This window comes from Calliphora vicina, chromosome 1, assembly GCF_958450345.1.
Source record: "Calliphora vicina chromosome 1, idCalVici1.1, whole genome shotgun sequence".
NCBI lineage: Eukaryota > Metazoa > Arthropoda > Insecta > Diptera > Calliphoridae > Calliphora > Calliphora vicina.
In genome coordinates, this window is record NC_088780.1 from 5,227,112 (window position 1) to 5,241,302 (window position 14,191).

The 14,191-nt window shown below is 26.7% G+C and overlaps 1 protein-coding gene across 1 annotated transcript in view; it reads right to left on the minus strand.

Annotated features, from left to right (window-relative positions):
- Nucleotides 1-1,207: 1,207 nt before the first annotated feature.
- Nucleotides 1,208-14,191, minus strand: part of Nlg4 (Neuroligin 4) — a 207,505-nt gene continuing 194,521 nt past the window's right edge. The window contains exons 11-12 of the mRNA XM_065498841.1: nucleotides 2,877-2,892; nucleotides 1,208-1,629 (exon numbers count right to left, since the gene is read on the minus strand). Of these exons, the coding sequence (XP_065354913.1) occupies nucleotides 1,208-1,629; nucleotides 2,877-2,892 (438 nt within the window). The remainder of the gene's footprint in view (nucleotides 1,630-2,876; nucleotides 2,893-14,191) is intronic.

Here is a 14,191-nt window from a genome sequence, read left to right on the forward strand (position 1 = left end):
GCTTGCTTCAAAAGCATTAATTGCATTTGGAACAGGTTTCCTGTGATGGTTTGGTTAGGTTTCAACAGTTGATAATAGATAGGACCCTTTTGCTCCAACCAAATACAGAGCAATACCTAGTGTCATGGATATTTAGTTTTGGTATCGATTCGGCTGGTTGTCCGGGCTTCACATACGATCTCTTATGCTTCGGATTATCGTAATGGATACATTTTTCGTAATGGATATATTTTCTTTTCTAGCGTTCAAGCATCATTTAGGATATGCAATATCATATTTTAAGATCTCTCGGCATAAATTTGTATGGTACCCAATTTATCTGCTTTCGGATGCATCCTGATACTTGCAAACATTTTGAAATTGCTGCTTGAGTAGCTCCTAATGATTTTGCAAGCTTTTGTTGCGTTCTACAACAATCCTCATGGACTGGTCTGGGCAATCATTGTCTTCCGTGTCAAAATCACCACTTCTGAACAGCACAAACCATCTCTCGCACGTTGAAACCATTGCAATGGAACACATACCAATGCTGTGTACCAATGCGGCACTTTTTTCAAATTAAATAAGTAAAGCAAAACTTCCCGCACATGACTTTTCATGCATATTTCTACAAAGAAAACTAATTAACTCTTTGGGCTCCTTTTAACACAATACATACTTAATTTATAAGCTCTTTAATTTCAATAAATCATCAATTCAATCCACTTCTATTTTATTACCCTTCCTAGCATTTTTCTTATTTAATAAAATAATGAAATTATTAATGAGTTTTTTTTTTTGCATTTTACATTTGCGAAATGTTGTGACAAAGCTCTTGCAATATTATTTTAAATGCAAATATCATTTTGATTGAAATGCTGACAATAACAATGATAATAATAATAATTATTAAAAGGATAATAAGGAATAAACGGTTTACTACCCAAAAGGGATAATAAACACAAAGGCTTGTCACATGAACAGCTTTTAGTTAAACGTATTTAATGAGAAACGTGACAAAACAGCCAAGTATAAATAGATGATGAAATATGGAAACCATTTTTATCTTAATTCTTGCGTCTATGCTTTTGGGCTATTGCTTCTCTCTCTCTCTCTATATGTCTTTCTCTTTCTCTTTCATTTTCTTAAATTTATAAATAAGTTAGCTATGTGTTTGTTAAGGTACTTACCAAGAAGACTATAAATCTAGTTCGAACACCGACACCTATCAGACGCGCATCTCATCCATGGCCGCCTGTGGCACTTGTTGTTGCAGGTGAGGCGCTCCACCCGTTGACGATGATGTCGCTGTCATACCTATATTATCTACCGCCGAGGCTGCGTGCGAATGCGTATGACCATGATGATGCGAGTGGCCTTTGGAGGAGGGTGCACTGCTAACACCGCTACTACTGCTGCCATTCGAAGGAGTTTGATCTATTAAACTAGAACCGCCACCTATATTAATGCCACTGCTGCCACCACCTCCTCCTCCGCCTGAACCACATTGTGTTGTTGTTGAGGAGGCGGTTCTGGTGGGTGGCCGTGGCGCTCGTATATGATGAGACAAGGTACCTAGACCCGTCATTATGCTACCATTAGGATGATTTTTATTCGATTGTTGTTGCTGATATTGTTGTTGAGGTGATTCTGAAAATGGAGATTTTGAGAAAGGTTTTTATTTTTTTAATCTTACAGAAAGTTATATCAATAATAGATTTTTTAAAATTTGAAAATTGTTAAATTCTTCTTTATTTATTTTATGTTGCTAACACGCTGCGTATACTTGTTAAATAATATTTCCTTATACAAAATATTACTTATACGTATTTTCATTTATTCCTGCTGCTATTAACTTTAAGGCAAATTTTACTTATTTTCTAACTTGTCAAAGTCCTATTACATAAAAATAAATTTATAAAACTATAAGCGTAAGAAGACTTAAATGAAAATATACCCAAAATGTATGTTGTATTTAATAAAGTTTATTATACAAATTTTACTCCTGTCGCATGCAATTTTACTCGTATTACCCCCTAAAGTTTGGCATTTAACTTGAAAGAGAATATCACACACAAACATAAACTTACTAAAAATGATGTGTAGTTATTTTGCAAATTGACTTTTTGCAACTAAACTACACATGGTTACACTTGTACATACTTGTAGTTGGCTGGTGAAGTGAGTAGTAAAATTAAGCTGACTATTTTTATTTTTTTGTAATTTTGTTATATTATATTGTAGTAAAAAAAAACTATAGACAACTTTACGATATTTTAATATGTAGACAAATTTACGACATTTTTATTTATCTCAAAGATAAATTTTCGATATTTTGGATTTTTTTTATAGACATATTTATGATTTTTAGATTTTCTTATAGAAAAATTTATATAATTTGAATTTTTTCATAGAAAAATTTACGATATTTTTTAATTTTCTCATAGAATAATTTGCGATGTATTTGATTTTTGTATGGAAACATTTATGATATTTTTGATTTTGCTCATTGAAAAAATTACAATATTTTTTTTTTAGAGAAATTTACGATATTTCGAAAATTTCTTATAGAAAAATTTACGATATTCTGAATTTTTATTTTTTACGATATATTTTTTTTTTTAGAGAAATATAAGATATTTCGAAAATTTCTTATAGAAAAATTTACGATATTCTGAATTTTTATTTTTTATGATTTTTTTTTAGAGAAATTTACGATATTTCGAAAATTTCTTATAGAAAAATTTACGCTATTCTGAATTTTTCTCAAAGCAAAATTAATGGTATTTTTAATTTTTCTTATAGAAAAATTTATAATATTTTTGAATTTTCTCATGCTAAAGTTTGCGATATTTTCTCATAGACAAATTTACGATATTTTCTTAGGATATACATACGATATTTTTGATTTTTCTCATAAAAAATTTACGTTTCTCACAAAAATTTATGATATATTAGATTTTTCTTATAAAAAATTTATAATATTTTAGAATTCTTTTATAGAAAAATTTAAGATATTTCTGGATTTTCTCATACAAAAATTTTACGATATTATTTAATTTTTTCATAGAAAAATTTATGATATTTTTGTATATTCTCATAGCTAATTTTACGATATTTTTGAAAGTTCTCATAGAAATATTTACGATATTGTAGATTTTTCTCTCAGACTGATTTACGATTTATTGATATTTTTTATAAAACATTTACGATATTTTTGATTTTTTCTTAAAGAAAAATTTACATTATGGTATTTTTGATTTCTCTTATAAAAAAATTAATAATATTTCTTCATAAAAAAATTTACGATATTTTTGAGTTTTATCATAAAGAACTTTTTTAATTTTCTCATACAACATTTACGGTATTTTAAATTTTTTCTTATAGAAACATTTACGATATTTTGGATTTTTATTTAAGAAAAATGTAAGATATATTCGATTTTTCTAATAAACAATTTAAGATATTTTAGATTTTTCTTATAGAAAAATTTACGATATTTTTGTATTTTCTCATACGATATTTTTTAATTTTTTCTTTAGAAAAATTTACGATATTTTCGAATTTTCTTATAGAAAAATTTGGAATAATTTTAATATCTCTTATGGAAAAATTTACAATATAATTTTTGAATTTTCTCATACAATATTTACGATATTTTGAATTTTTCTTATGGACGAATTTACGACATTTGAGATTTTTTATAAAAAAATTTACGATATTTTCAGTTTTCTCCAGAAAAAATTATATTATTTTGAGTATTCTCTAAACAAATTTTCGATATTCTTAATTTTCTAGGTAAAAATTTACGATATTTTGATTTTTATATAGAAAACTTAACCATAATATAATTTTTTTGTATAGAAATTTATATCATAGTATCAGTTTGTTATTAAAAATTTACTATTGTTTTAGTTTCCTATATAAAAATATGCAATATTTTAAGTTTTATTTAGAAAAAGTTGCAATATTTCGAAAAATTTATTTATTTTGAGTGTTTTGTAGAAAATTTAAAGATTTTTTAGTTTCATATAGAAATTTTTTTCTCAAAGAAAAAATTACGATATTTTATTTATGTTAAAAAGATATAAATTTTTATTTATAAGAAAAATTTTTATTTTTTTTTTAAGAGAAAGAGGATATTTTAAAATTTTTTTGATATTCAATGATTACTTTTTGAAAAAGTTTACGATATTTTGATTTTCCTTGAACAGTTTTTTAGATTTGAATTTTTCTTTATAAAAATGTATAAAATTTTTCGGTTTTTCTATAGATAATCTATAGATAAAGGGTTAATATATCGCACTTGATCAACAAGAGGGTATTAGCTCAAAATTTTTAAAATTTCACTTTTTGCAAGAAATCAACTAACAATATCAATATCTATCTACTTTTACTCTTTCATCTCGAAAACCACATTTGAGGCCATTTTCGTGATAATGTAGTGCCTACTTTTATATCAACAAAAAGGTATTATTTTAAGTTAATACAAAAGTTGAAATGGAAATGCATCGTATATTTTCATAAAAAAGGTATTATTTTGATTTGAGCCTTTACTCAAGTTAAAAATAATCAAATTGTTTTATTTAAGTTTGGTTTTATTTTGAGTTAATACTGTTTTGTTGATAAAATGTTTTTTACTTTATGATTTTAATTCAAAATGTGACTATTTTTAGAAGAAAATTGCTCACATTTTTTCAGAAAAATGATATTAACTCAAAATATAGATTTTTTTTCGCAATAATTGGAACAATTTAAGAGAAAAACGATGTAAATATAGTTTCAAATGGAATTTGCTTACTATGTTGTATTCGGATTTTTAAATTCTCTTGAAATGTAACCACAAACTGTTTTTAACCTCTACTGAAAATTTTAAAATTTTGAGTTAATACCCTCTTGTTGATCAAGTGCGATATCTTCTTTTCCTACCAAAAATTTTAAGGCTTTTCTATAAAAAAAACTTACGATATTAAGGTATAACTACAGAAAAGGGGTTTCAATCGAAAAAAATTTACGATATTTTAATTTTTTTAGAAGACTTGAATTTGTCTTTGGACAAATTTATAAAATTTTTCAGTATTTCTACAGAAAATTTTACAATATTCCCTTATTTCTATAAAAAATGTAGGCTATTTCCGATTTTTTTTTAAAGAAAATTTACGATATTCCCATTTTTCCTTAGAAAAACTTACGATTTTAAAGTTTTTGCAAAATATTTTTAATATTTCTTCTTTTCCCAAGAAAATTTTTCTAAAAAATATGTACGATATTAAGATTTATCTACAGAAAAGGGGTTGGTATAGAAAAACTTTACGATATTTTGACTTTTGTTGAGAAACATTTTCTAGACTTGGATTTTTAAAATTTTTTTGGGTTATATTTATTTCCGTTTTTTAAAGAAAATTTACGATATTTAAAGTTGTCTATAAACATATTTACGATATTTTCAGTTTTTTATAGAAACATTTACGATAATTTGAGATTTCCATGGAAACAGTTTATTAAAGAAAAATGTACGACCTTTTATATATAACAATTTGATTTTTTTTATAAGAAAAACTTGATATTTTATAATTTTTCTTTATGATATTCAATGACTTTTGGTTGAAAAAATTTACGATATTTTTTGGATTTTTCTAGATTTGAATTTGTCTTTAGAAAAATTTATATAATTTTATATAATTTTTCAGGTTTTCTATAGAAAACTTTACGGAATATCGTAAAGTATTTGTATATAAAAATTACGATATTTCCGTTTTTTTTAGGAAAATTTACGATATTTCTATTTTTATTTACAATGTTAATATTTTTATAGAAATACTTTAAGGAATATTAAGGTTTTCCTAAATTGGATTTCTATGAAAAATTTTTAATATTTCGGATTTTCCTAAAAAAATTTAAGAAGGTTTTTCTTTAAAAAAAGTTACGATATTAATATATAAATACCGAAAGGGGGATTCTATAGAAAAACTTTAAAATATTTTGATTTTTCTAGGGAGAAATTTTCTAGACTTATTTCGACTGTAGAAAAATTTATAAAATTGTTCGATATTCCAGTATTTCCTTAAAAAAATTTTTCGATATATATGTTTTTTTTTTAGTCAAATTTACGATATTTCCATTTTTCCTTGTAAAAACTTATTACAATATTAAGGTTTTCCTAAAGTGGATTTCTATGAAATATTTTCAATAATTCGGATTTTCCTAAGAAAAATTTTAAGAAGGTTTTTCTATAAAAAAAACTTACGATATTAAGGTATATCTACACAAAAGAACTTTCTATAGAAAAACTTACAATATCAATAGCTAATATATTTTATAATTCTGAATCTTTTCTGTCCACACTGTAAATGCTGGGCTTTAGAGAGTATAAAATATAATACAACTTACAAACTTAACTTTGTTTATGTCCATGACCTGCATAATGGTTTTTTTTTTATATTTTTGTAACTATAACACTAAAACATATATAAAAAAACCCTGCAATAAAACCCAACATTAACCCATAACATGCGTTTTTACCTTCTCAACTTTCCAAAAACACAGACACATTTTTAAGGGCACTTATTATAGAACATACATATGTATGTATATGCTAAAGGTGTGTTTGTGCTGCTATAATTTAATACATACACATTTAACCTAACCCACATACAAACATTCCTACATTTTCCCATATACACACATACATCCATATAAGTAGTGTAGCCATTTAAACACAGAGTTAACATTTGTTTCGCAATTTTCAATGTTTCCGTTAGTTATACGCTGTCATGTCATTTTCCTGTCGTTTATGTCAATGTTACGCACCATCATCACTAGACTTTCTCTCTCTCTTTGCTAACGTAACGTTGTTAAAGTTTATACTAAAAATGCACGAAGTACATGTAACAACTACAACAATACTAATGAAAGTAGCAACAACAGCATCATAACAACAATACATAAACATGTGCTTTTTGCTATATATCCATGTAGTAGTAGTGTTACTTATATACAGACACATCCACATACATACATTCAGTTGTATTTGCTACTTCATATTAACAAAGTTGTGGGCATATATGTATACATACATACATGTTAGTTTCAGTGTGTGTGTGCGTACATATAAAACTATCAGTGTGATAGTGCAACTGTTTCCGCTTCCGTTGCACTTTGTGATGCTTTGAGTCTAATTTTCTGTGTAAATTCAAATTTGATTAGTTGTCGTTATGTCAAGAGTCAAACAACCAAAACACTAATAAATACAGACACAGACACACACATATATACTTACACACACACACACACTAACGCATTTATATAAACGCATTGACATACAATAGCAATTTATGGTATTTTCAGGATAATTTGGTTTAAAAAACTTATTTTTTTATTTTATCTTTTTCTCTGTCTAAATCTCGTTGTTCTTCTTTCGCTTTTAGTTGTGTTGTCATTGTGTGCTCCTGTGTATTGAAAATTGAATTGAATTTACTTTGTTTCTGTTTTTATTTTCTCTAATGATTGATTACTTAGTTTACTTTTAGTAATTCTGTTTAAGCAAAATCTAAATTAAAGTAAGTTTTGCAACATTTCAGGAATTTAGAATTATTTTTGAGAGAAATATCTATTGAAATTTGTGATTTTTTTTCAGATTTGTGTTGCTTTGTTTCTGAATAATGAAGGAATGTTTTATGAATATAGCAATATTTACGATATTTTCATTTATCTATAGAAAAATTTTACGATATTTAATTTTTTATTGAAATATTTACAATATTTTAGGTTTTTCCCAGAGAATAATTTACAATAGTTTAATTATTAGAAAAATTTACGAAATTTAAAATTTTTCGCAAAAAATTACGACTTTTAAGTTTTTCCTAAAGAAAAAAATTTTTCTCCAAAAAAATTTACGATATTTAGATTTTTCTCATGGGAAAAACCAAGATATTTTTGAATTACGATATTAAGAATTTTTATCACAACAATTTACGATATTTTTGAATTTTCTTATAGAAAAACTTACGATATATTGATTTTCTTATAGTGAAATTTACGATATTTTACATTTTTCCAAAGAAAAATGTTCGATATTTTTCCAATATTTGTAATTTTATCATAAAAAAATTTACGATATTTTTGATTACAATATTAATATTATAAGTTTTTCTATACAAAAATATTAATATCGTAAGTTTTGTAAGAAAAATTGTCATTAAAATAACTGAAATATTGTGAAATTTTATATAGAAATTCCAGAATATCGATAAGTTTTATATAGAAAAAACGATAAATTTTATAATTTTTTTCAACTGAATGCTGTGTTTTTCAAGTGAATTCATGTACATTATAAAGTGTGCCTGTATTTCTGCGAATTTATAAACGTGTATAAAAAACATTGAGTGACTATTTAATTCTGTTGTACATTTTAAATAAATAAAGAGTTGTTACAATTTTCAAACTACTAAACGGCTTTTATTTCCAAACAAATGTATCCGGTTTATTTAAAGGAAATAAACCAACGTTTTGAAAAGGTTAAAACGTAACAATATTTTGATTTTTTTGGATAAAAATTATTTAGACTTGAATTTGTCCATGCATTTCTCGCTATTTCTATAGAAAACTTTACAATATTCCCTTATTTCTATAAAAAAATTACGCTATTTCCGTTTTTTAAGAAAATTTACGATATTTTAATTTTTCCTTAGAAAAACTTACGATATTAAAGTTTTTGCGAAATATTTTTAATATTTCTTCTTTTCCTATGAAAATATTTTAAGGGTTTTCTATAAAAAATCTTACGATATTGAGATATAACTACAGAAAAGTGGTTCCTACAGAAACACTTTACGATATTTTGAATTTTCTAAAGAAACATTTTCTAGAATTGAATTAATTTTTTTTGGGTTGGCTATAGATATTCCTGTATTTCTACATACAAATTCCCAATATTTTCGTTTTTTTCAGAAACATTTACGATATTTTCAGTTTTTGATGGAAACATTTACGATAATTTAAGGTTTCCATAGAAATAGTTTCTCAAAGAAAAATGTACGACATTTTATTTATAAGAAAATTTTGATATTTTATAATTATTCTTTGTGATATTCAATGACTTCTTGCTGAAAATATTTACGATATTTTAGATTCTTTTAATATAAAAATTTACGATATTTTAGATTTTTTCCAAGAAAAATGTTCGATATATTTCCAATATTTGTAATTTTCTCATTTATTTTACATTTAAAATTTTTCTCAATGGAAATTAACCCTTAAGAGCACTTGGGGTTAAAATTACTGTGTTTTTCCTGATTTTAAAAGTTCAGGGCTATTAAAGGTTAATTTCCATTTTGTACTGTTATTGTAAATACTAGACTTCATGTTATATTTATACCCTTCACCTTCGTGAGAAGGGTATATATAAGTTTGTCATTCCGTTTGTAATTTCTACATTTTTCATTTCCGTCCCTATAAAGTATATATATTCTGGATCCTTATAGATAGCGGAGTCGATTAAGCCATGCCCGTCTGTCTGTCAGTTGAAATCAATTTTCTGAAGACCCCTGATATTTTCTGAAGACCCCTGAATCTTTAATAATTCTGTCAGACATGCTTTCGAGAAGTTTGCTATTTAAAATCAGAAAAATCGGTCCACAAATGGCTGAGATATGAGGAAAAAACCAGGACAACCTCGATTTTTGACCTATATCTGGATTACTAAGTCATTAATATAGACAATATGGATATCTAATGATAGATATTTCAAAGACCTTTGAAACGACGTATATAAGACCATAGTAAGTTGGACCTACAATGGGTCAAAATCGGAAAAAATATTTTTTAACTCGAATTTTTTATTCACCAAAAAAAAATTTTAAAATTTAAAAAAACAATTCGAAAAAATTTTTTTCCCAAAAAATTAAACAAACTGGAAAAAAAATGTTGTTCACCTAAATTTATAAATTTTTTATTTTGAAGTATAATTTGGTGAAGGGTATAAAATATTCGGCACAGCCGAATATAGCTCTCTTAATTGTTTTTTATTCGATTCGAAATTTTCCGGAGATGGTTTGTAAAGAAAAAAAATTAAAAAATTTTGGCTAAAACCGGCTTTTTTGAGTCCAGTCAACTGTAATAAAAAAGCCCCCTAAAGTGTGCAGTACAAATTTATATATTTTATTTGCAAATAAATAATCACCGGGCGAAGCGGGGCGGTCAACTAGTATTAAATAAAATTATGAAGCCCCCAAGCGACATATGCAAGTTATATGGGGGCTACGGAAAGTTGATTTTAACATACAGACGGACATGGCAATATCGACTTCGCTATCTATAACGTTCCAGAATATATATACTTTGTGAGGTCGCAAATGAAAAATGTAAAAATTACAAACGGAATGACAAACTTATATATACCCTTGCCACTCATGGCTATTATAAGTACATATGTAATTGATTCACAGTTACGCCCTTATTATACACATTTTCCTTATTAAATCCCTCAATATTATTAAACAATTTAAATGCAAAGTCTCTTGCTTGTCTGCATGTTGTAAAATTTCCCAGTTAAGTTATCAAAATTTATAATACATACATATAAATAAATTTATTTATAATAAATACAACTCATTGAAAAGTTTACAAAATTTTCCATAAACTGGGAGTTGTATGTTCATGTAAGGTGCCCGTCAAAATTATAAGGTCACTGGGTTATTCAAAAATGCAAATAATATTGTTACGAAATTGTACTTGAATTCAAATATAACGATTTTAACGGCTGATTTAAAAGTAGCCTAATGCTTTCAAATAACAGTGCTGTAATAGCAAACTGTAACATATCTGTGGGCATTATTATCATTGAATAAAAGATTTCAGTTTACCATTGATTGTAAGTATGGCAACGCTGTTTGCAGCGACCCTATATTCGAATTCGAATATTCAGTTAAAGAACATTGTAGAAAGTACACCACAGATGGCGTATGTATTAGAAAGCTCTAGAATATACGAACTTTAACAGTTAAAGAGCAATCTAGAGTGCAGATGGCAGTGTTATAAATAGTGGCAGAGGTTGCAGTCGTTAGTCAGTTTATCAGAGATGCTTTTCGAATAAACATCAACTGAGTGCATTAAAGTGTGCTGTGTTTTTCAAGTGAATTCGTGTACATTATAAAGTGTGTCTGTATTTCTGAGAATTTATAAACGTGTATGAAATAAAACATTGAGTGACTATTTAATTCTGTTGTTGTACATTTTAAATAAATAAAGAATTGTTACAATTTTCAAACTACTAAACGGCTTTTATTTGCAATCAAAAGTATCCGGTTTATTTAAAGGAAATAAACAAACGTTTTTAAAAGGTAAAAACGTAACAATATTGATTGGTAATATTGTGTGAAATACTTGTTGCTCAAATGTTGTTCAGATACGAATACTTTCCTTTCATTTGGTTACTTTCAGTACTATGTATTTATAAATCAAGTGCATTAAAACCCGATTCTATTTTATTGGTCCTTCGTACATCATTGACCTTATAATTTTGGCGCACTTTAAAATGTACATTTTTGACAGTAATCAAATGAGAGTAAAGGATGCTTATCTGAACAACGTTTGAGCAAACAGTATTAATCAATAAATAATATTTGTATTTTTCGATAAACCGAATGAAAAATATGTGACTTTATAATTTTGAAGGGCACCTTATGAGCGTGTGTGCCAGACATTTTATTGATACAAACATAATATGACAACATTTATTTATATCGCCATGTCATCATGTCAATGTCATATCTGCAATAATATTAGACGTTATAGTGTTAACATAAATTTTGGCAGATAAATTTATACATACTCTTACAGAAAATTCTGTATGTGTTTGAAAATGTTAGTATGACTTTAGTAAATTTAGTACAGGATACGTAATAAATGTGCAAATGCGAGGGTTGTTTTGAGATTTTTTTTAAAAATGTTTTAAAACGTTTTTCTAAGAATGTAAACTAGTAATTTTATTTATTGTAATGATTTGTGCTCTCGTAATTTAATTATTTGATTTTCCAAAAAAAACTTTTGTTACCACCCTCCTACATAAACTTCACAGACACATAAACATCGACAATTTTCATCTTAGACATCAATTTGTTACAGCAGTTTCTTGTGCCAGAACGTATCTACATATGAACGGATTTCAAAATAACATTTACATGAGAACATCACGTAAATATGAATAGAGAGCATGAAGATGCTGATGAATATGTGTAAAAGTATCTGCAGTTTTATATAGCGTCACCTAAAATGCAAAAGGGCCTATCATCAATTTTATAAATATTACAGAAGAGACAAAAAACTTAATAAAATTTAATGTGTTGTGGTTACAAATGTGATTTTATTTTTTCAAGATTAACCTTCTCTTTTCCAATACCCACCCGGATGACCACTTCGTTTTTATCGGTTTAATATTTTTTAAACCCTCCGTCATTCCGTGTGTAACATTGAGAAATATTCATCCGAGACCCAACAAAGTATATATTTTCTGATCCTTATGAAATTTTAAGTCGATTGAGCCATGTCCGTCTGTCTGTGTGTCTGTGTAAAACACGCTCACGTCCAAAATACGCAAACAAAATTAGTAGACTTGCAAAAAATATGTTTACTGTTGTCCTAAGCAGTTTGGTATTGAAAATCAGTAAAATCGTTTCAGTAGAACCAAAGTTATGAACCAAAATGTGAGACAACCTAAAAAAAATTGACAATTTTCACATATTTTTGGTTATTTGTGTAAATATATTGCAGATAATACCATAAAACTTTACACACGTTATTTTTATAATAAAAGGACTAACTCTGGTGAAAATTATAAGAATCGGTTCATGATTTCTCCTAGCCTCCATACAAATTTCTTCCCGAAATATGGTTCTATGGTCTATAAATGCCTTCAGAATTGCAGTATGCATACAAAATTCAGCAAAAATAAGTTTTGTGCTAAAAGAAATCACAACACTAAATTTTTTGTGGATCGGCCCATATTTGACCATAGCCCCCATATAAAGTTCACTTCCGAAAATCATTTAAATTGGCATAAATATCTTATAAATATCGCTATTAAGTTTAAATTCGTCATAAATAATCCCCATATATACCAAAATCGCTCTACCTAATTCTATGATGATCGGCCTATAATTGGTTATAGCTCCCATATATATCAATCTAAAAAATATGTATGCAGGTGGAGGGTATTTAAGATTCGGCAAAGTCGAATATACCGTTCTAACTTGTTTTAATTTTATTTCGATTTAAATGGAATTTATACTCACTGAACAAATTTTAGAGATCTAGAGAATTTAATAGAAACATTTTAAACTTTTTATAAGGTTTTTCGATTTTTTAAAATTTCGTTCGTTTACCAATACTCGGGGGGTATTGGTTTACCATGTACATAAAAAAGCCTTTGGTAAAGCGAAGGTTAAGCTAAAAATATGTGAAGACTTTGTGTGTCTTGACCAATATCCATTAAAAACTCAATTTAAAATTTTTTGGTTGTTACTCCCTTTTGGCATTTCAAGTGACGATATGTAAGTGTGTGTGTGTAACTGAATGTGTTTAAAATCACACGTATTACATAGACTTGTACATAGTAAACCTATTACCAGTAAGAAATTTATGCAAAAATCTAAGCTGGATTTATTTTCAGTTTATACATTTATGTGTAAGTAGGTACATACCGTACCTACGTACGTATTTTCTGGTGTATCGTCATGTTTATTTTATATAACTTTACAATATATGTATCTAGAGTTTACAAGGAAAGACGAAAGTAGAGTGAGTTAGAAATGAAAATATGCAATTTTCCATCTATTTTATGTTACTGATGATGTTCTATTGTATTTTGTTGAAGAAAATTTAATAAAAACAGATGGCAGTTGAATAAATGATTTTGAAATTTATTTGCCACTACGTTTTAACTGTGTGTAGCATTGCAATACTGCCCTAAGGTATGAGAAAGTTTTATATATTCATGCAGGCCCAGAAAATACATGGTTGCGGTAACTATGCTATGTTCTAGGCATTCATAAATGTTTGTCGTAAAGGTTTTTATGTTTAAATACATTTTATTTCAATAATAACTTGAAAATTCTAAAATTCTAAATTCTGATAACTATGCAAATATAGTGTTATAGTTATAATCATAACATGATCATGATCGTCGCTGCGGATACAATAACAGCTATTTCAAGTT